Source organism: Misgurnus anguillicaudatus, chromosome 23, assembly GCF_027580225.2.
Source record: "Misgurnus anguillicaudatus chromosome 23, ASM2758022v2, whole genome shotgun sequence".
In the NCBI taxonomy this organism is placed as follows: Eukaryota; Metazoa; Chordata; class Actinopteri; order Cypriniformes; family Cobitidae; genus Misgurnus; species Misgurnus anguillicaudatus.
Window position 1 is genome coordinate 10,216,107 of NC_073359.2, and position 24,015 is coordinate 10,240,121.

Sequence of the window (24,015 nt, forward strand, 5' to 3'; positions counted from 1 at the left end):
AAAATAGATGATACATTACACATATTACGGTATCTTACCATACAGCTGTGGATTAAAATGTAGTCTTTGTTAAAGACAGGGTGCATGATTTGTTAAAAAACTGATTTCAAATGTCATCATTGGCTTTCAGAGATCATGCACCCCGCCTTTAAGTCTAAGTTTTCATACCTTAGAGGAGTGTGCCATTCAGATGAGGTGTATGAAAAGTTTTGGTCACCGAGGGTCCATTTCCTGCTTCCGACAGAATCTGGACCTGAACTTCATACATGCTATCTTCCTGTAATGCGTCTGTAATAAGTGACATCTGATCCTGAAAATATGCATAGATAAATTCATAATTAATTAACCATTTCGGGTTCAATGCACCTTCACTTGACAGTAATTCTGGCACAATAACCATTATTACAGAAACTTTAATTATGGCAATCACGATATTTGCTCAAATCAGCATTTTCATTTCTGTCACTACAGTCATCATGTAAACAGGGTTCAAAAACTGTTCCAAAATTTAAAAGGGGTCATGTCATCTTTTTGAAAGACATTGTATTTTTTTTCTTTAAATGACTGTGGCCTGGTTTTATTGATTAATTTTCATTGAGATAAAAATAGCAAAATGCCAGTATATTATATACACTTTAAGTGCTTTCAGATCTTGTTTAGAGTCAAAAAGTGTATTAGCTTTAAGTTTTGTACTAATGTAAATATGACTCACAGGTGGTAGGATGTATGTTTGAGAGATCAGTGTGCTGTTGGTGCCGGACACTTTGACCCAGGAGAACTGAAAGCCTGTGACAGGTGTTTGTCCTGGACTCTCCGGTGACACCTGCCAGCTGAACAGTGCCTGTATGGAGCCGTTTAGCACTTGAAATGATGCTGCCAGCGTCTCAGGCCGCTGCAATACTTTCTTAACCTGAGGGTGGCGCTCTAGAACAAATAATAAAATAGGACTTTATAAAAGGATATTAAAAATGTCTATTTAAAAAGAAGTCTATTTAACTCATTCCCCCCCAGCCATTTTTTGAAAAGTTGCCGGCCAGCATTTTTTTGGGATTTTCCCAAACGTTTCGAAAAATGACTCCAGGAAAAATTCCTTATAAAAACATATAAACATACAAATATATCAAATGAAAGAACAGACCCTCTGCTTTCAAACAAACAATAAACAAACAAACAAATAAAACAGGAAAAAACATCCTATCTATATTATTTATCTGCTTATAAACTGTTAAATATGGGTATTATTTTTTTAAAATATTTTTTTAGCAAAAAGCTGAAATAATTGCATTTTTGTGAAGGAATTTTGTTAGAGATCAGATTCAGAACGATTATCAAAACATACACAGAGTGTAAAATTTGTAAATAACCTTTACACTGCAAAAAATGATTTTCAAGAAAAAAATTCTTAGTATTTTTGTCTTGTTTTTAGTAAAAATATCAAAAAATTCTTAAATTAAGATACTTTTTTTTGATGAGCAAAACGACCCAAGAAAATAAGTCTAGTTTTTAGACCAAAAATATTAAATTTAAGTGAATTTGTGCATAACACAAGCAAAAATATCTGCCAATGGGCTAAGCAAATTTTTCTGGAATTTTTCTTGAATTTAGTGTTTAAGAAAAATGTTCAAGATTTTTTTGCTTACCCCTTTGGCAGATTTATTTTGCTTGTTTTATGCAAAAAAAATACTTAAATTTGATATTTTTTATTTTTTAGATATTTTTACTAAAAACAAGACAAAAATACTAAGAATTTTTTTCTTCAAAATCAATTTTTGCAGTGTAGGTTTCAATTTTTCATAAATTGTGTAAGTGCGCCATCTAGTGGATAATTGCAGATTAACATAAAAATTCATCAGGAACACTTTTTTATGCAAATGTTTTCTCTTAATTGACAAGATAACTCATCAAAGGTGGGGAAAGAGTTAACAATAATATAAATGTATAATATATTTATATTAAAGGAATAGTTCACCAGAAAATGAAAGGTAACTTGATTTACTCGCACTTATGCCATCATATTTAATAGTTTTTTATCTGAACACAAGCAGATTTAACTCTTTCCCCGCCAGCAGTTTTTTTTTAAAAAGTTGCCAGCATTTTTCATGATTTTCACAAAAGTTTAATGACTTCAGAAAATGATCTTCTTTTAATATATAAACATACAATATATCAAATGAAAGAACAGACCCTTTCGAATATGGGTAGGTTTCTTCAAAAACAAAAATTGTGAGCAAAAAGCTGAAATAATTCAATTTTTGTTAAGGATTGGATTACTTTTGTGATGGATGTTTGTGCTTTTTGGAGCATTATTAGCACCCATATAAGATGATAACATGAAATTTGTCTTCAACTGGAGATATGCATACTTCAGCATTAAAGTATTGATACATTTTGTGTACATTAATCCTTAAACTTTTTATTTTTATTTTTTGACACCCAACCGATGTGCATTTGAAGAGTTTTATTGTTATATATCCTCTTTATTACTATATACCTTTATATATTATTTACATTTCATTAATATCTGTATATATTTAGCCACACAAGTGAGAACATGAGAAACCAGTCAAACCAGGATGCATCTAATAAACTGGCTGGTGAGTGCGTGTATACTGTATGTAGATTATTATAAAACTCAATAATATTATCTTACCATCTCTGGCACATGCAGAAACCTTCTTTCGTCGGCCCATCAGCGCCAAGCAAAGCGGGGTGGTAAACGAGGTCACAACCTCAGACCTCTGTTCTACTTCTATAAGAGGCTTCACTGACACCCAGTACTTGCAAGCGAAAAACAGGCCGGTAATCACAAAATGTGTTTCCTAAAGAGCACAAAACAACAACGCTGTGGTTACAAAATATAACATTTATAGGGATTAAAAACACTTGAACAAAAGGATTTATGAAGTAGTGAAGTAGGGGTGTGCGGGGCAAAAACTAATGCAGGGTTAGTTGTAACACGGACTGTTTACATTGTTGTACAAGGTTGAGCATTTTGTAAAAAATGTTTTTTTCGGGTGTGTAAGATACCAAATCCAATGCTATGTCATATTAATCAGTGTCTTGTTGACTAAAACATAGCATCGTTTTGTAATATGTCTGCAGCTCTTAGCAACTTTTTTGGTGGGCTTGAAAATTTTTTGACCCAGCGGGGTTAACTGTAACGCTGTGTAAAATCGCTAACGTTAGCGTAATTCTTGCCGTTGTTTTAAATAGGCTACACACGAATGATTGCTGGCTGCCAACAAAATAAATGTCCCTGTCTTATCAAAAATCTTATCAAATTTATTTTTGTTCACATCTTTAATATTGATTGAATAAGATCACGTCAAAGAATGAAATCATAATGAAATGAATGGCTAAAATCAGACTTTGATGCTCATTTTCTCAGAATTTGATTTTTGAAACTGTAGTATGATTATTACAGACTGGGCAACATATAAAAAATTTTGTGTCATAATTGTGCTGCTTTTTCTCACATATTTGTATCCATTTATAATTGAACTATTGTTAGAAAAGGGCTGGATGAATGAATACAGTGTGGATACCTGTCTATTATAGACATATATATATATAAACAATATCCACTTCAAGTATATAAACAAAATATTATTGAAATATTTGCCTGCAAAGTTAATTTTTAGCAAGTGTTACAACTAACCCCCTGCCTGTTACAATGAACCCCACCTATTGGGTAAGTTGTAACGTTTGCACTTCTGTCACGTTTGGTGTAATTGTCCAAGAATTGTAAGTACTAGAAACAAACTTCAAATGTTCATTTGTAGCAGAGATGTGTGTGTTGCTTGTGTAAAAATAAATCAAACTCAAATATTTTTTGAATGATTGAGCTAAAACCAAAAAGGGTTAGGTTGTGCCCCGCTCTGCCCTACTGTAAAGGATTTTGTTGTCCTCAAGATGAATCAGATGTCCAGTGGCAATAAATCATGCGCAGCCATACAGGGTCTAATCTGTTACCAGGGTTTTTGTATTTTATATATTTCGTTTAGCTTTAAAATGTATAATATAGTAACATTAAAAAGCATCAGAATTAACACAATACTGTGTTCTACCTTGCACAATGTGTGATTTCAACATAAGAATTTATAATTGGAAATTTTATCTCATTTTCTGCTGAAATTCTCATTACCGCAATGTGTCAGGCTGTGTTTGAACATGCGTTATGTTGTAATTTAATCAAATTTACACAAAAATATTAAGAAAAAAAATAAATGGATGTTTTGCTAGACTACTTTAGATGACAGAAAAAATATTTACAGAATATTCATGTATAATAATAATGAAGAAAAATTAGGAAAATGATGTGTCCATGCCTGATGTTCTCATCCTCCGCAACACTTTTTGAGAACAGTTTAAGCACACATACAGAATTTTAATAAAGTTTGATTTTGAGTGACCAAGCACATGGACCAGTTACTTCAAGATGGCTACCAGGTAAGATCATTTTTTTACAGTTAATTTGAAATATTGTCTTGTCAGAATGCTTACAGTACACGACATTTTGATTATCATTACCGCAACAGATGCTTATTAAATGTTAATTTATTAATAGAAGCATAATACTTTGATTTTAAATGCATGTGCAGAATCTCCAAATTAGGTTCTTTCAGGTTTGTCATGTCATTTTGAAAATATGTCAGTGTTGATGTTTTCTGACTGTTGCGGTAATGAGATTTTTTAGGACTACTTTTTTAAATTATGTTACAAAAAGTGTTAAATGATAAGTAAAAGTTTTTAAATTAATGTTCCCATTTACTCCAGACTTTGTTTTTCAATGTCTGGTGGGAAAAAAAGTAAATTTAAGCAATTTTTACATTTTCATGCTTGACATTTTTAAAACCAAGTTTTCGTGAAAATCACCCAAGTACTTTGCTGTTCCATTTGTAATATAACCATACTCGTGTCCTCCTGTCCTCACAAGTTTGGCCTTGTGAGTCTAAACTTGCAAGTCCGAACTACAAAGGACGCAAGTCCAAACTTGACGTTCTTGGTATTAATAAATGGCCCAGAACACAAAATACACACCAAAACGTCCACATAAAACACAAGACAAAAGACCACACTGCAAAAAATTCTTTGCAAGAAAACATTTTCTTAGTATTTTTGTCTTGTTTTCAGTAAAAATATCTACAAATTCTTAAATTAAGATGCTTTTTCTTGATGAGCAAAACGACCCAATAAGTCTAAAATATAAAATTTAAGTGATTTTGTGCATAAAACAAGCAAACAAATCTGCCAATGGGGTAAACAAATTTTTCTTGAATTTTTCTTGAATTCAGTGTTTAAGAAAAATTTTAAAGATTTTTTGCTTACCCCATTGGCAGATTTTTTGCTTGTTTTATGCACAAAATCACTTAAATTTAATATTTTTGATCTAAAAACTAGACTTTTTTCTTACGAGTTTTGCTCATCAAAAAATACACCTTCATTTAAGAATTTTTAGATATTTTTTACTGAAAACAAGACAAAAATACAAAGATTTGTATTTGTCAATGGGCAAAATCAACGACACCTTAACCATTAAGCAAGTAGATGTTGATGATGTAAATTGATGAGGTGTACCTGCACTGTGGCTGTTTTCTCTGTTTTTGTGACATTTTTTGCACAAACGTCCGGATACCATGTCAGCAGGTATGAACTGGAATCCCTCAGGCTTTCTATAAGAGAAAACAAGACAGTTTATTGTAAATTACTGTATGTTCTTACCATAACCTTGCTGAGTTTGAGCCCAAAAGACATCAAGATGTTATTTAAGGGGATCCTTCATCCTTCCAGTCCAATGCAATATTACATTTATTCTCAAACCCAATTCTTCATCTACCATATCATGTCAGGTTACTAAATTCACTTTATCTGTTCTTGATTTTACACTCGCCATTATTAAATATCTCTTTATGGCATTCTTATCAGAAGATGACAGTAAATCAACACCCTTTATTAATGGCTTCACTGGAATCTTCCTTTTGAAAATTGTGATGTCACAAAGCGAAACATTTGCGAAGCAAATCGTGAATAATCAGTTGGAAAGAGTCTAAAGAAAAACATCCCTGTGAGATTATTCTTTCATGCAGGATAGATAATATTAATGCTTGTAACATTCCTAACAATAAATTATTAGTTAGCAAGTTGCTTTACTTTGGCAAAAGCTTATAAGAACACAGATGGCTCTAGCAGAACTGTCAACAAACATACTTTGAATGATTGGTGTGAAGTAATTAGAAGTAAAGTATTTTTTTATTGGAAGATCATTTCCGCTCAGAAGAAAACCTTGTATGACCTTTCGGTTTGTTTGTTGGTCTTAAAGGAAAACACCAGCGTTTTTTAATATTTTACTATGTTCTTACCTCAACTTAGATGAATTAATACATACCTATTTTTTTTCAATGTGTGCACTTTTAATCTTTGTACAGCGCTTCTTGAATGTGTTAGCATTTAGCCTAGCCCCATTCATTTTTTAAAGTTTTATTTTGTGCCACCATACTTACTCGTGTAAATACTCATGTAATAGGGTCTTTAAATAGGGAAAACATGGAAGCATTTGATGACTTCTAAATTCATCCCTGTTTGGATCCTAAGGAATGAATGGGGCTAGGCTAAATGCTAACACATTCACGATGCGCTGTACAAAGATTAAGCGCACGCATTGAAAAAAGATAGGTGTGTTTTAATTCGTCTGAGTGTAGGGAAGAACATAGTAAAATATTGAAAAACGGTGGTGAAGAAAATCACTTGCCTTGGGTTCGGCTCTTCCAGAAGATCTTGACCTGCAGCTGGTTGTCATGGTAGTGTGGGGCAGCCGCCTCAAGTCTTAGGATAGTGGGTAAGGAATGGGATACGGGAAGCTCATTGGAAAACTCTCCAGAAATGTGGCCACGCCCATAGGAGGATGCTAGAAAAAATATAGAGGACATGAAAAACCTGATTGATTTAAGAAAAAACATTTTAAATCAAAAATGTATTTTCAAAATTAATCTCTATATACACTTGTGGTGTGTGAGGGACATGATATTACAGTTTGTACTGTACTTGTACTGAATGTTCGATACTGAATGTCATTTGTCACTTCCGATAAAAACATTTGCTAAATAAACAAATATGAATACAGCAAATATCATTCAGCATTTCATTGGTAATGCACCCAACACCAGACTTTATCAAACTAAAAAACATTGAGTAAGATTTCAAAAGACCGCTCTGGTACAATAAAGTGCTGCAGGTTAGCTGGACACTGGTTTCCTCTACAAAAAGTCCAATCATGTATCCCATAAATTTTTGAATTAAATCGCAAAAAATAAGCTCTGTGTTTAACAAAAGTCCAGTAGGGCTGTCAAGATTATGAAATTTGGCTGACGGTTAATTGCCTGTTTTATAGCTTTGGTTATAATGATGTTTTATTACCATCATTTTTTATTTTTTTGTTCATGAAATAATTTTCACACATTGTTGTGATTATTTAAATTAAATATTTTGCAAGGTTTACCCCCCAGGAAATGTTAATACACATAACACATATTTAAAAGTAATTATTTAATGAATACATTTTTCAAAAACTGAAACATTTTCATAAGAAATAAACACAATAAAGTGTCTGTAAAATAATTAAAAATAAAAATGCAATGAAAATAAACGGACTATACCAGAACAAGCCTTAAATAGTAGCCATAAGCTGCAAAAAATAAATTCCTTACAGATCTTAAGAATAGCATCCTTTACTTTGCTAAATTTTGAATTGCTGTTTTTGGAAATGTATGTTTTACCTGGCAGTTCATACTAATTATCAAAGTTTTGCATCATTTGTTTAAATGCTGTTTTTCCCATTGTATTGAATGGCTTTGCAATGTATCGCATTACACTGTCAGTTAAGAAGCGCCATCTGATACTGTCTTGTTATACAGGCGCTGCAGCTCCCCCTTGTGTTTTTTATAGAGATGTGCAATCATTGCGGTGATCTGAAATCATTGCGATGAGGTCAAACAATCGTGATGAGACGATTATTTAATTGTGGCACATTGTGGCAGCCCTATTTTCAGGGATTATATTAAACCAGGAATAGGCCTTAGTTTATTTAGGAAATATAACAAACATGCCTTACTAAAAACATACTTGTGTGCATTCTGAGGCAAAACAAAGGGCACTGATGTATTTAAAGATGTCACAAGTTGTTTTCAATTTGGGCAACTCTTACATTTTTTTTAGTCTTGGACTAGTCTAATCTCGGTCCGGGAAACCGTGCCTTACAGTACACATTTTGTCCTACAAGATAATCTTCACAGATCAACACAACTTGAATTATGAATTTCAAAGTCTAAATGTGAAATAAAAAGCTAACCAAGCAAACTACACCACGGCCACTCGACTTCAAGTCATCACCATCAAGCTTCCGACAGCACTTTCAATTTTTATCAAACATTTAAAAACATGTTCCTTGTTAAGGGAATACTCTGAAGATTAATCGTTGTTGGGAATTGTGCCCACATTACGTTGTTTTGAAAATTTTTATACGTGATGACTTTTAAAGTCCCCGACAACGTCTGTAGTCCCTTGTAGCTACCCTAACTTGTTAGCAACTGCCCTTTTATCTCTTTCCCCACCATTGAGTTATCTTGTCAATTAAGATAAAACATTTGCATGAAAAAACGTGTTCTTGATGAGTTTTTATGTTAATCTGCAATACCGCGATTATCCACTAGATGGCTTACCCAATTTATAAAAAACTGAAGCAAATTTTTTTTTACTAATTTTTACTAGTATGTTTGATACTGAATGTAATTTGTCACTTCGGATAAAAACATTTGCTAAATAAACAAATATCAGCAAGTATCATTCATAAGAATTCCAGGGGTCTCACCCAACACCAGACTTTATCCACCTAGAAAAAGTTGAGTACGATTTCAAAAGACCACTCTGGTACAATAAAGTGCTGCAGGTTAGCAGGACACTGGTTTTAATCCAAACTTTTGGATTAAATCACAAATAAATAAGCTCTGTGCTTAAAAGTTAAAGACACTTAGGGGTGGTTTCCAGTAGGGCTGTCATGATTATTAAATTTGACTGACGGTTGATCGTCTAATAAATTCTGACGATTATGACAATTAATTGTCCGTTTTATTGCTCTGACATTTAATTCTCATAATTTTTTTGTTTGTTCATGAAATAATTTTCATACATTGTTGTGATTATATAAATTAAATCTTTTGCAACTAAGGTTTACCTGGCAGTACACATAACACATATTTAAAATTAATTATTTAACTCTTTGCCCGCCATTGACGAGATATCTCGTCAATCAAGAGAAAACGCTTCCCCGCCAATGACGAGTATTTCCGTCTTTCCACAATACCACTATTATCCACTAGGTGGCGCCCTTCCGCAACTTTTTAAACTCGGAAGTATTGCCCTAAGGCAAGCTGCTGCATGTCCGTGTCTGTTTTAAAGATCGCTCTGAATGGGATCTCTATGAAAAGTCCGTCACAAAAATTTAATTATCTCTGCTTTTTGCTCAAAATGTGGTGTTTTTGCAGAAACCTACCCATATTCAAAAGCTGATTACAAAAGAACTACTCAAGGTAGGGTAAAACGGTTTTTTTTTTGTTTGAAAGCAGAGGGTCTGTTCTATCATTTGGTGTATTGTATGTTTATATATTTAAAGAAGAACATTTTCTGGAAGGCATTAAACTTTTGTGAAAATCATGAAAAACGCTGGCGCTGGCTGGCAACTTTTTTAAAAAACGCTGGCGGTGAAAGAGTTAATGAATATATCTTTCAAAAACTGAAATATTTTCATAAGAAATAAACACTGTAAAGTGTCTGAAAAATAACTGAAAATAAAAATGATCTGACTATACCAGAACAGGCCTTAAATAATAACCAATCCTACTAAGGTCATATAAGTACTGGACAACATGTCTGTAGTGGCTGCAAAAAAACCTATTCCTTACAGATCCTTAAAGGAAAACACCACCGTTTTTCAATATTTTACCATGTTCTTACCCTAACTTAGACAAATTAATACATACTTTCTTTTTTCAATTCATGCACTTTTAATCTTTGTACAGCGCATCGTGAATGTGTTCGCATTTAGCCTAGCCCCATTCATTCCTATGGCTCCAAACAGGGATGAATTTAGTCCCTTGTAGCTACCCTAACTTGTTAGCAACTGCCCTTCTTACTCTTTCCCCGCCATTGACAAGTTATCTTGTCAATTAAGATAAAACATTTGCATGAAAAACCGTGTTCCTCATGAGTTTTTATGTTAATCTGTAATACCGCGATCATTCACTAGATGGCATTTACCTAATTTATAAAAAACTGAAGCAAATTTTTTTTTTACAAATTTTAAACTCTGTGTATGTTTTGATAATCGTTCTGAATCTGATCTCTAACAAAATTCATTCACAAAAATGCAATTATTTCAGCTTTTTGCTAAAAAAATCTTTTTGAAGAAAAATATTTAAGAGTTTATAAGCAGAGAAAAATTTAGATAGAATGAAATGTTTTCCCCCCCGTTTTGTTTGTTTGTTGTTTGTTTGAAAGCAGAGGGTCTGTTCTTTCATTTGATATATTTGTATGTTTATATATATTTCGAAGAACATTTTCCTGGAAGGCATTCTGTGAAACTTTTGTGAAAGTCACCAAAAATGCTGGCGGGCAACTTTTCAGAAATTGGCTGCCGGGGAATGAGTTAAAGTCCCGACAATGTTTGTAGTGCCCTGTAGTTAGCAACCGCCCTTTTAAAACATGTAAACTCTTTAAGAGTCATGTGTGGGGGCATTAATGGTGCGTTTTATGTTGTAGAATAAAACGTAAAAATATGTTGGGCTTATGTTAACTCAAAATCTTATATTTGAGGCATCTAACCAAAATCCCATTCAAAAAACCTATTGACTTCAGGAGGTTGGAAGCAGAAGTGTTAAAATGCTAATTCGCCATCCATGCAACACTCTATACACATTTAACATATAAAAAAAAAGAGTAATGAAGTGGAAAAATGTTTTGAAAACTAATAAAAAATTTTATTTAAAAAAACAAACAAATAATGTTTACGCATGTCAGTGTACGCTCTTCATCAGTGCTTCCCAATCCTGGTCCTCGAGTACCTCCTCCCAGAACGTTTTAAATGTTTCCTTATTTAAAACACATGCTTCAACTTATCAGCCTCCTTCCAAAATGGTTAACATGCCTCCCTAACAATCTGATGAGTAAAATCAGGTGTTTTAAATAAGGAGACATGTAAATATTCTGGAATGGGGTACTCGAGGACCTGGATTGGGAAACACTGCTATACTGAGCCAGTACAGAACCAGATTTGTTTGGTGTGTCTGGAATTAGTTATGTCAGAATTACTGGAAAACTACTAAAGCCTTATTAAAAACAGCAATAACAACAACAGCAGAAGAAAGTCTCCCTAGCGTTTCGGACAGGCTGGAGGTGAGACATTTGTGTGAGGTTAACTGGTGACTGCAGTCGTGGGTTGTGCCCAAAAAGAACCATGGTGCAATACGTTGTGGGTGTTGATGGAGGGCTGAAATGTGCAGAGGTTAACCTCATGTGCTCACGTGCCAAAATTGAAGTCACCATAAGAGGACAACTTTTTTCTGACAAAACACTCTACTTGCCAAAGAAGGTTTTGTGTGTTTTTAATGGCTCTGTTATGCCGCAATTATCAACGGTAACACTGATTCATGGCACACAAACAGTACGGGCCAAAGCCAAAGCCTTTTAAAACAAAACAAATAGTTTTATTTTTGACACCCTTTTCAACATATAGTTATTAAACTGACTGAATATCAAATCTAAAAATATCACTATGTAGAATACGACTATATAGACTATACTGTGTTTAACCAGTAGAGGGCAGTCTCTCTAAATGAATAAGTGGGTGCACCAAGGATAGAGCGACAGGTGCTTTTGTGTACTTAAAGTAATGACTCAAGTCAGAGGCGAATCTTGATCGTGAACCTGATTGTTATCGTGGATGTGAGTGTTTAACTGCATGTGAGATTTATTGTGTTATTGTTTTGGGAGCATGCGTTTTTGGAATCGTTTGTTTAGCTACACATGTTCAGGATTGGCTTGGAAACTGTGGATGAATAAACAACTGAACTATGACGAATATATGTTAATTGCTCGCTACTACTTCAATAAAAGACACAAAAGTCAGCATTTAAAGGATAATTCCCTAATTGCTCACTCCCCGAACACGATTCACCTGTGACTTGAGTGGAAAGTCAATACACAATGTACATCACTTGTACAGCATCGCGTTAGCAACACAAAGGTCATGCTTGGATCCCACAGGTCACACGAATAAAATGTATTTTTTCAATGCACTTTAAGGGCCGTATCATACACCCGGTGCAATGCGCGATGCAAGTGTTTTTTGCTAGTTTCAACCCGGCGCAGTGATCATTTTCACGTTTAGCGGCATGTTGTTAAATAGCAAATGCATTTGCGCAAATTTTTTGAAAACAAGGTTTGTTCAGGCGCATTGTTGACACGTTGCTATTTTGAGGCAACTAAAATAGACTACGCAATTGACCGACTAAAATCTGGTATTAAGTCAATGGCGCAATATTGTTTTTGTTATTTAAAGAGCGCGTTAGTAGGCTAATGTGCGCCTATAAACAGGATGACAATGCACATTTGCTTATCACACACATGCATGCGCAGCAGCACACATACGTTTTTAACTCTTTGCCCGCCATTGACGAGTTATCTCATCAATTAAGAGAAAACATTTGCATTTCTGATGAGGTTTTATGTTAATCTGTAATATGGCGACTATCCACTATATACCCAAATTATAAAAAAAACTGAAGCAAAAAAATTATTTACTAATTTTAAACTCTGTGTTTGTTTTGATAATTGTTCTGAATTCCGTCACAAAAATGCAATTATTTTACCTTTTTGCTAATTTTTTTATTTTTAAAGAAAAATACCCATAATTAAGCATTTAAAGCAGAGAAAAAAATATAGATAGGATGAAACTTATTTTCCCGTTTTGTTTGTTTATTTGAAATTGTTTATCTTTCATTTGATATATTTGTATGTTTATATATTTTTAGAAGAAAATTTTCCTGAAAGGCATTTTGTGAAACTTTTGTGAGAATCACAAAAAATGCTGGCCGGCAACTTTTCAAAAAATGGCTGGCGGGGAATGAGTTAAATATGAAAAATTAAAGGATTAAAATGTAAAAGGTTATTATTGAGTCTCTTGGACATAAATGAGGACCGATTACGAGATGTAAAGAACTGCTTCACCTGTAGCCTGGAAAGTAATTGAATGTTTTGCTTTAAACAAAATATTTATCCCTTAATTTTTTCTCCAATTTGTTACAAATAAAGTATTTTTAGAGTACAAACCTTTTCTTGCATATTTTTAAATTATTCTTTAAGAAGATTACACTGATCATCAAGTAGGCTATCCATACATTTACAGAAATTAAAAGCCTGCTAATTTTACTTCCATGACAAAAAAAACGACTTTTAAAAAGAAACCAAAGATTTAAATACAAAAAATTACAATTTCAATACAAATAAAAACAACGCAATTTTTTTAACATCAATCTTCAAGTAAGGGGCCTTCTTCCTCCACTTAGTTTTTCAGTTTACAAATTTCGCCATCTAAATAGGGAATCGGCATGGCGCAAGTGCATCCGGCTTTTAAAGGGGATGAGAGCTGAGACTCTCATTGGTTTATTGCACGTTATGCCCAAAACACACCCATTATTCATTACATAAATAGGAACAACCCTTTAAGACTGTGTGCTTGGTGCACAAGCCATCTTTCCTGTCGTTAAATGAGCAAAAGTGGATTCAGACACGCCCCTTTAGACCACTTTATGCTGCGTTTACACCAGCCGCGGTAGAGGGGTCAAGCGCGAGTGATTTCAATGTTAAGTCAATGATTAAGACGTGTTGACGCGCGTCTGGAGGTCTCGCTTGGAAGAGTGTCAGTGAGGACATTGGGCAAACTGAACTATTTTCCGGTAACTCGATGAATGCACGATCAACATCAGCCATCTTGCAAACAGACAACCGCAAAGCACTTGCTCCTCCCACAAGCAGCGGATTTTGCCTCTGACTGTGTCAAATGCTTGCTTTTTCCACGCGTCTACTTCGATCTACACTCTTAAAACGAATGTGTTAAAATAACACATCTTGTGTCTAGTTAAGGACAACACATCTAATGTGTTGGCCTTAAATTAACAAATCTCTGTGTTATTTTACACTTTGTGTTGTTTTAACACATCTTGTGTTGTCCCTTTTATTTATATGAACTCAAATGACACATAATGTGTTAAAAACAACACATAATTAATTAAATAGTTTAACACAAAACAATGTGTTACAATTAACACACCCAGGATGTTGACGCCTCTACCGCGGCTGGTGTAAACGCAGCATTAGACCATGCGCTTAGATCATTAAAATAGGGCCCAAAGTCACTTTGGAAAAATGCATAAATGTAAACACAAACTTTGCCAAACAAAAGAGATCTCTCTTGTAAAAGGGTCTTACTGGTGGCTGCAACAGTGTTAAAGGAGAGTTGAGTTCGGCCGCTTCGAAGTCGCTTCTGACCCCAGTAAGAGACAGCCTGAATCTGCGCTATATACTGTGTGTTGGGCTGGAGAGAGTGAAGTTCCATCTCGGTTCCATCCTACAGAACAAAACAATACAGGACATTAGTAGCACATTGTAATGGTCAGCTTTGATCAAATCTGGACATAAACCAGATGAGCCAACAGCACCATTGTTTTGTAAAACATGATACTTCATTGCTAAAGGTTTTGGTTTTTGCATACATTTGCAAAAATGTGTGTTTAGTGTACAGAGTGTTTAGTATTAGATTTTGGAATCTGTTCAAATGTACGCTGGTCATTATCTGTCAGGTATTTAACAGTGAAAGGGGTTTAACAATACATTGAAATGGATTGATGTATCGATCAAATGTCTGATGCATCAATGCCAAACATAAAATATCGATATGAGGTGCCTTTATTTTGAAAGGTGGTGCATTAACGCTAATAATGTTGTAAATAATGTTATATTTCTTGCAAAACCAATCAATTTGCGTCACAAGATTTCAATCTCACCAGCAGTTATAGGGATTACTTATGTACTGGATATATCTGCTTATTGAGCTCTTAGGGGGCGTGGACGTCTGGAGGATGCAAAATGCCAGCTGTTTTTTCAGCTGAGTGCCAGCTTACTCCTGTTGAGTGCTTTGGTAGTTGTGATACTTCTGCTTTATTTATCAGTCGTTGTCCAATGTGCCGGTTGGTTGTTGTGATATTTGTCCCGCCCCTCCTCCACTGTGATTGGACGGCAGTGTGAGAACTGACATTGACAAGCTGAGCTTTGCACCCAAAGTTGAATATTTTTCAACGACTACGTTTATGAGGGTTGAAAACGCTTGAATAGTTTAAGTGAAAGGCGTAGATGTTGCAGAAGTAATACGTTTTAAAGCATAAACTCATTAATGTAAACAGGGCCTAAGTTTAAGTTGAAGCACTGAATTAACTGGAAAAAAAATCTAAACTTAAACTAAATAAAAAACTACACTCACCTAAAGGATTATTAGGAACACCATACTAATACTATGTTTGACCCCCTTTCGCCTTCAGAACTGCCTTAATTCTATGTGGCATTGATTCAACAAGGTGCTGAAAGCATTCTTTTGAAATGTTGGCCCATATTGATAGGATAGCATCTTGCAGTTCATAGAGATTTGTGGGATGCCCATCCAGGGCACGAAGCTCCAGTTCCACCACATCCCAAAGATGCTTTATTGGGTTGAGATCTGGTGATGGTGGGGGCCATTTTAGTACAGTAAACTCATTGTCATGTTCAAGAAACCAATTTAAAAATTATTTGAGCTTTGTGACATGGTGCATTATCCTGCTGGAAGTAGCCATCAGAGGATGAGTACATGGTGGTCGTAAATGGATGGACATGGTCAAAAACAATTCTCAGGTAGGCCGTGGCATTTAAACGATGCCCAGTTGGCACTAAGGGGCCTAAAGTGTGCCAAGAAAACATCCCCCACACCATTACACCGCCACCACCAGCCTGCACAGTGGTAACAAGGCATGATGGATCAATTTTCTCATTCTGTTTACACCAAATTCTGACTCGACCATCTGAATGTCTCAACAGAAATCGAGACTCATCAGACCATGCAACATTTTTCCAATCTTTAATTGCCCAATTTGGTGAGCTTGTGCAAATTGTAGCCTCTTTTTCCTATTTGTGAGGGAGTTGAGTGGTACCGGTGGGGTCTTCTGCTGTTGTAGCCCATCCGCCTCAAGGTTGTGCGTGTTGTGGCTTCACAAATGCTTTGCTGCATACCTCGGTTGTAACGAGTGCTTATTTCAGTCAAAGTTGCTCTTCTATCAGCTTGAATCAGTCGGCCCATTCTCTAGCATCAACAAGGCATTTTCGCCCACATGACTGCTGCATTCTGGATGTTTTTCTCTTTTCACACCATTCTTTGTAAACCCTAGAAATGGTTGTGCGTGAAAATCCCAGTAACTGAACAGATTGTGAAATACTCAGACCGGCACGTCTGGCACCAACAACCATGCCATGCTCAAAATTGCTTAAATCACCTTTCTTTCCCCTTCTGACATTCAGTTTGAAGTTCAGGAGATTGTCTTGACCAGGACCACACCCCTAAATGCATTAAAGCAACTGCCATATGATTAGTTGATTAGATTATTGCATTAATGAGAAATTGAACAGGTGTTCCTAATAATTCTTTAGGTCAGTGTATATGACAGTTGTCCTAAAATCTCCTTCATGTTCATGATTCATGAACACCCCTTCAAGTAAAGTGTTAAACAATTTTTGTTTCCATACTAATCCAGACTTGAAAAACACTCAAATCTAATTCCATACTTCCAAAACTTGTAGGAATCCTGTTAAAAGTGCTATAAATAAAATGTAATTGATTTTAATTAACCCGGTAAAAACTCTTGAGGACTAATACGCTGGTCATCGTTCATCCAACTTTTGTCTTTCATGCACTTAAAAATAAATTGCTGTGGCATTTAACAGATTTTGCCAACAAACCAGTATTTCTGTATATTTTTTTTTGGGGTCGATATGACTACTTAATTTCAAGCTCTCAGAACAAATAGTTCTTTTTTATAGGCTACTGTTCAATAAAGTAGACTGCTTTTTCAGACTCTGAGGTTATTGCATTGTAAAAAACAAATTACCTAATCAAAACCATTTGAGAGCTGTGGCTTCAGGAGATTTTTTTTCAAGAGACTACTTGGACTACAATAAAATATGCTGATCACTACAGCAGCTGTGTGTCTTTATTCTGCAGCCGTTGAGGGGAAACTGAGGTAACCGGCTTCAGTGTTTTACTACATTACAGGTGGTGCGCATGAATCCAACACCTGTGAAACAGCTGTGGCCAAAAGAGAGTGAAAATATCTTTAAAACCTTAGATTTAGCACTTCCTGGGTCTGATATCTTGAGACTGAATCCAAACAAAACAACAAGGAAAATTTCTTCATTCTCTGAGGGTTATGAGAGAAAGGTTAAGATTTCTCCTCAGGGAACCCTTGACGGCCTCATCGAGATATCAGCCATCATCTACAGCCGTAGTCTGGCTAAATATCAGTCTTATGAAATATACTTTCCACTTACATAAACACTGGAAGCAACCCCCTACAGGTTCACAGTTTAACAGGAATATTCAAGTATGCAGAGTATTTAAGAGACACCGGTGGAGAGACGAGACACCGGGCTGAACTCGCGAGTGCTTACCCCATCTGTGACCCTTCCAGCCCGACTTTGTCTGGTTGAGGGTGTTCCTTGTGCGCTCCAGGTCACCTTGTAATGGTGGACCTTCAGGTCACTCTCCCTGGGGGCATCCCAAAGGACCAGAACACTCACGGTGCCGTCAGCATTTACCATCTGGTTGCCTGTTCTGGCATTCTGTGGGTTCTCTGGAGGAAATGGATCTGGAACGTAAACATAAAGGTGCTTCTGTCAGAACGCTGGTTTTCGTCAATTTCTCTTCTGTTTATTTCTGTTCTTAAACTGACACAACTTTAAGTGAACTAGGACAGAAAAGAGGACCTCAGAGAAAATATTCTATATTTAATTTTAACGCTTTTTCTGACATTGTTTCAGACATTGTTTTCTGTAAAGCCTCATTTTCATTAAATATTAAATTAAATGTCATAAGAATAACTTCAGTATAAGATGGCTAATGTTATGTTTGGTAACACTTTACTTGAAGGGGTGTTCATAAGACTGTAATGACGCCTTCATAATCATGACATGACGCGTTTTATGAACCAACCCTGTATCACAAAATTACGTACCTATAGTCACATAAATTTGGGAGTCTTTTCCATGACAGTGACACGTTTTTCCACATTTTGCGCGAACATGTCACGTATTTGTTACTCAACTGCTTTGTCCTATTTTCAAACCATTGATGTTTTTCGGTGTAGGGTTAGATTTGGTGTTTGCATTAGGATGTCACTTTAAGTATTGGTTTATGTCTTTTTTCATGATTTATTTTTTATATATTATGATTTTTAAACCATTTTCGCCTGGCGTTAGGGTTAGAGTTGGGTTTGGGGAAGGATGTCATTTTATGTAAATCTATCCCTAAACCGAAGCAACAATGGTAAGAAAATATGACAAAACAGTTGAGTAACAAATACGTGACAATGACATGTAAACAGAAATGCGTGACATGTTCACGCAAAAAGGCGGAAAACGTGTCAGTGTCACGGAAAAGACTCACAAATTTATGTGACTATAGACGGTTTCAACGGATGCATGTGATACACGTCTGGATCCGTACTTTACTTCCGGTTTCGTTTTTTTAATGGTCTGACTAGTTGCTAAACTGATCTCTTGAACAAATGCCTCGTCGAAAATGATAAATGTTTTGGTTTCCTAGGTAATCTATGTGTTTTTTTTTTGCTTGTTATATAAATAAACTACGTTTAAAGTACTTTGTTGTTATTTATTATTAGCGGAGTTTACTGGAAGTTACGTGCGGTCCGCGACAGCCGCTTGTTTATATTGATACTGCTGAAACCGTCTATAGGTATGTATTTTTGTGATACTGGGTTGCATGAACATGAAGGAGATTTTATGCACATTTATGACAACTGTCATTAAGTGTCATTTGTTCAATTATGTCATTTTTAATGCAAAGATGACATTGTTTAAATTGTCTTGGTTATGAAAACTTTACATAAACCAATACAACATAACTTGTCATATATCGGTCATAAACATGACATAGCAGAATAATGATCAAACTTAAGAAACTACCTAGCTTTATGGGTTCACATTACATTAAACTGTCATTTAAATGTTATAAGTGTTAATACTATGTAAAATAATTTGAAATACCTTAACAAAATGCAACAGACATGTCAAAATATTATACTTAACTTTATGTATGTGCACAATACATAAAAAACCTTCAGAGGGTTCTGAAATTTTCTGACAAAGAAGAAAAAACTAACAAAACATTTAATCAGTTTAATTTAATGTAATTAACTTTGCAGCGATATGGACCCAATGCTGCATGGCTTAACCCATTATTGTACTGATTTCATTTAATTTTAGGTGAATTGGTTTCCAAATGCAATAAAATGTAATTTTATAAATTTTAATTATTATAATTATTATTATTATTGAATGATTGAATTTATTATAACATATAGAGGAAACTTAAAAAAAAAACATTATGAACTGAAGAATATTCATGATGATGTTATAAAACTATATGACAGAGTATTAACACTTAATGACATCTTAATGACAAATTATATTTGTAGCACTGTAGCTGAGGTCAAGAAAAATATTCATGACGCTGTTATAAAACTATATGACAGAGTTTTAACAATTAATGACATTTTAATGACAAATTATATTTGTAGCACTGGTAAAAAGTGGTCAGTTATTTTGTCTTGGTAATTTAAAGTTGTCATGACAAGTTATGATGTATTGGTTTATGTCAAGTTGTCATAACAAAGACATCTCAAACAATGTCATCTTTGCATTAAAAATGACAGTTGAATCTCCTTCATGTTCATAGCACGTGTCATGTCATGATTATGAATATATCATGTCAGTCTTATAAACACCCCTTCAAGTAAAGTGTTACCAATTTTGTCAAGATGAACAGTAAGCTGTATTTGTACAAGTTGCATTCACAATAAATATATATATTTTGCCTACAAATTCATATTTTAGACAAAAACTGAGCATAAGTTTTTATGATATAGTGTTACTGTAGCTCTACTAATAGAGTATTGTGTTACCAGGTAACACACATATTGAAAATAAATGCACAATAATCCCACTCTAGTTTTTCACAGATTTAATGTTTCTTGTCTTCATGTGCACCAACAGAGGAGTTTGTGTGGTCAAAATGGCTCATTGGGACATGAAATGGCAGTGTGTGTGAGTTTGTATGTTCTTGTTAATGTGGCTAAAGAAGTTGGTTCAGACCAGTGGCAAGGCTACATAAGGGCCAATGTCCATCCAGTCAGAACAGACTAAATATTTTTTGTAAAAGCAGAAGAAATCACACATAAATGATAATAATCTCTTTAAAGGGAAACTACTTTTTTTGAAAATATGCTCATTATCCAGCTCCCCTAGAGTTAAACATGTGAGTTTTACCGTTTTGGAATCCATTCAGCTGATCTCCAGGTCTGGCCCTAGCACTTTTAGCATAGCTTAGCATAATCCATTGAATCTGATTAGATCATTAGCATCGTGTTTAAAAAAATAACCAAAGAGTTTCAATATTTTCCTATTTAAAACTTGACTCTTTTGTAGTTACATTGTGTACTATTAAAAGTTGCGATTTTCTAGGCAGATATGTCTAGGAACTATACTCTCATTCTGGCGTAATAATCAAAGACTTTGCTGGCGTAACATGGCTGTAGGAGGCGCAATGATATTACGCAGCACCCGAAATAGTCCCCTTGGTAACTTTCAATAGCAGGGGACTATTTTCGGGCACTGCGTAATATCATTGCACCTCCTGCAGCCATGTTAATAATAATAATCACTCAAAAATGCATCATTCATAAAATAAATAACTATTAATATGGAAAGTTTATCATTTGCATATGTTAACATTCAAGCATTTTAAGCAATTTGAGCACAAGAAGTTGTTAAAGTGATCTGTTTTCTGTGTTAACAGACCATGGAAATTTTAAATTGAATGGACCTAAAATTTCTGGTCCAGACATGATGTGAAAGTGAGTGTGTGTGTAATGTAAATATATGGCAATATGACGTATGACAGATGACGAAAGTGTAATGTGCCCACTGCTGTTACTGGGTGTGGCGGTAGAAGCAAACCACCACCCATCACACACACACACACGCATGCTGCCAGCAATGCAAGAATAATCCAGACATAACATTCAGTCTGGGTTTCATTTTACTGTCATCACATTCACTAAAATCGTAATAATAGTTATGACTACAGAGGCAAAAATGTAATGTGTTAAGATCATGTAGCTACTGTGAGGGTTGGGTGTTTAATCCAAACGCAAGACAAGGAGTAAGAGATATAAAGTATATTTAACGGTAAAAACCCAGGAACCGTCTGGAGAATAAAACACACATACTGTAAGGTTACACCAAACAAGAATGGACGCGTTAATAATGCGTTAACGCAAATTACTTTAAACGCCACTAATTTGATTAACGTGTGATTAACGCAATGCTTCATTTCCTTTTGACCCTTGGTCTAGCCGATAGTTGTATAAATTGAGCAGTTTGAATGCATTCGCAAAAGTAAGCATTTGACGCGCGTCAGAGGCAAAATCCGCTTCTTGTGGGAGGGGCAAGTGCTATGCGGTTGTCTGTTTGCAAGATGGCTGATGTTGATTGTGCATATCGAGAGAGTTTCCGGTTTGTATTTGGTCACTTTAATATAGGGGGAAAATAAACGGTGCCGGTTAATAAGCAGCGCGGGTCGATAAATGTCACGTGACTCAAAAGTGAAATCTGTATTTACAACTTATCAGGTTGCCCAAAGTCCTCACTGACACTCTTCCAAGCAAGGTCCTTTTTATTCCTGTCTCTATAGAAATACGTGTCGTGTAACACAATATTACCCGTGTAACTCCGGGTGACTGCTTACGGAAAATATCAAGTGTTCCTTCATATAGAATGAGTGACTCCGGGTGGGGCTGCCGCCACAGCAGCAAGCAGGCTCCTGATTGGTTAACGCGGTGCGAAAATCTGCCAAAGTTCAAATTTTTAAACTCGGGCGTCAGCCGCAAATTCGCGTCAAACCCAAAATGCACAAAAAGCAAAGTTCACGCGCACCGCGCCAGATGCTGAATGGTCACTGATGGTCCTCTGGGCACCATTCATAGACTGCCTGATGTAGATGTCCTGGAAGTAGGGAAGCTCACCTCCTACAACATGGTACGCAGTTCTCACTTCCCTCCGCTGTGGTTTTTGGTTGTCAGTGTTGTTGTTTTTTCATACCAGACAGTAATCGAGCCAATCAGAATGCTCTTCACAGTGGAAAAAGAAGCACCGATCTGCCTTCTTCAGCACTGCATGTGTCCATCCAATGACGTGAACACCAAAGAACTTAAAACTGTTGTTCCAGCTGTCCACAGGTGTCCCATTGATATTGATGATAGGGATGTGTTTTCTATGCTGTCTCCTGAAATCCACCAACAGCTCCTTTGTCTTGTTGATGTTGAACTAAAGGTGGTTCTCCCGACACCAGTGAGTCAGAGTGCACAACTCCTCTCTGTTGCCCAGTCTACACAGTCATGTGTGTATCGTGATTTTAGGAGTGGGCCAAGGACACAGCCCTGAGGAACACCAGTGTTGAGGGTCAGCAGAGAGGAGATATAGGCTATTCTGACCACCTGACATCTGCCTGACAGGAATTCCAAGACATTAGGCTCCGATGCAGTGTTTGTACACAAAAAGTCTGGTTTATGGTGCGCAACGAAGGAGCCAGTTTCGAAAAGTATGCATCTGTCATAGGCAATAATACTGTTGACGGTAAATTGAGTTTGGTTGGAGCTCACAACACTGCTTCCACTCTCAACACCACCTTTGCCATTTCCCTTGAGCAACAGCAGCCACTGCCCAACCTCTGACCCCAAACATTCTTCATTCGCCCCCCTTTCAACTCTCGGCCCTCACATCTTTTGGCAGTTTATTAGCATAGCATGTTTGCAACCCAAAGAAGAAATTAATCCGTCTGATGGAAAGTTCACCATCTTTAGCAATAAAGTTCTCCAGCATGTACTGTGTAAATAACTGTGCCAGGTGATGTCTGCACCAGTGGTCCGATATATTGCTTCAGCATTGGGCTGCTGTGCTAATTTCCGCTCCCCTCCCATACGCTGACTTTTTTGATGTGAGGCAGATGAGATATTGAGAAATAGTGTGCATGACGGCACCCTCTTAGCATCAATACATGACACTCATTTTTCTAACCTCTGTTTATTACGCTCTCTCCAACAGTTTGTAATCTTTCAAAATAGCAAAAGGTTTGATTCCAGTCATTTTTGGCAGTGGGATGTGTGTTGCCATAGTCTGTGTGTAATTATATCTTGGCTGCAGTATTGAGCTGGGCTTACAAAACAGGCCAATGCAAGCACCCCTGAGACCTCAGATTATGTGAACTGTATCGTTTAAAAGTGTGATTAGATCAGAGAGTATTACAAATATGAAAACAAACACTGGACCAAAAACTTCTTCAAACCCAAAAATGGTCCAATTTTGAATCGGTTGCCATGAAGGACGCTTTCTTTCTTTTTTTTAAGAAAAGTTTATTTCATATTATGTCAGATGCCCAACACATTTCTGATTCCGAACGGTGGCCAGATTATTTATAAACCTGGTAATGTGTGTTTATATCTATGTGGGTGATATTACGGTGAATGTGTGTGGGGGCGACGTTGAACTTTTCGTGGTGAAGTCAAAGGTTTCTAAAGGATTTATAGCAGAGTG

At 35.7% G+C, this 24,015-nt stretch overlaps 1 protein-coding gene across 2 annotated transcripts in view; it reads right to left on the bottom strand.

The window, feature by feature from the left end:
- Positions 1-24,015, bottom strand: part of anos1b (anosmin 1b) — an 89,824-nt gene that overhangs the window by 1,480 nt on the left and 64,329 nt on the right. For both annotated transcript variants that reach the window (XM_055218222.2, XM_073861314.1), the window contains exons 7-13: positions 17,797-17,993; positions 14,536-14,674; positions 6,749-6,904; positions 5,578-5,672; positions 2,651-2,819; positions 713-924; positions 169-310 (exon numbers count right to left, since the gene is read on the bottom strand). In XM_055218222.2, coding sequence (XP_055074197.2) covers positions 170-310; positions 713-924; positions 2,651-2,819; positions 5,578-5,672; positions 6,749-6,904; positions 14,536-14,674; positions 17,797-17,993 — 1,109 coding nt within the window. In that variant the 3' untranslated portion in view covers position 169. The remainder of the gene's footprint in view (positions 1-168; positions 311-712; positions 925-2,650; positions 2,820-5,577; positions 5,673-6,748; positions 6,905-14,535; positions 14,675-17,796; positions 17,994-24,015) is intronic.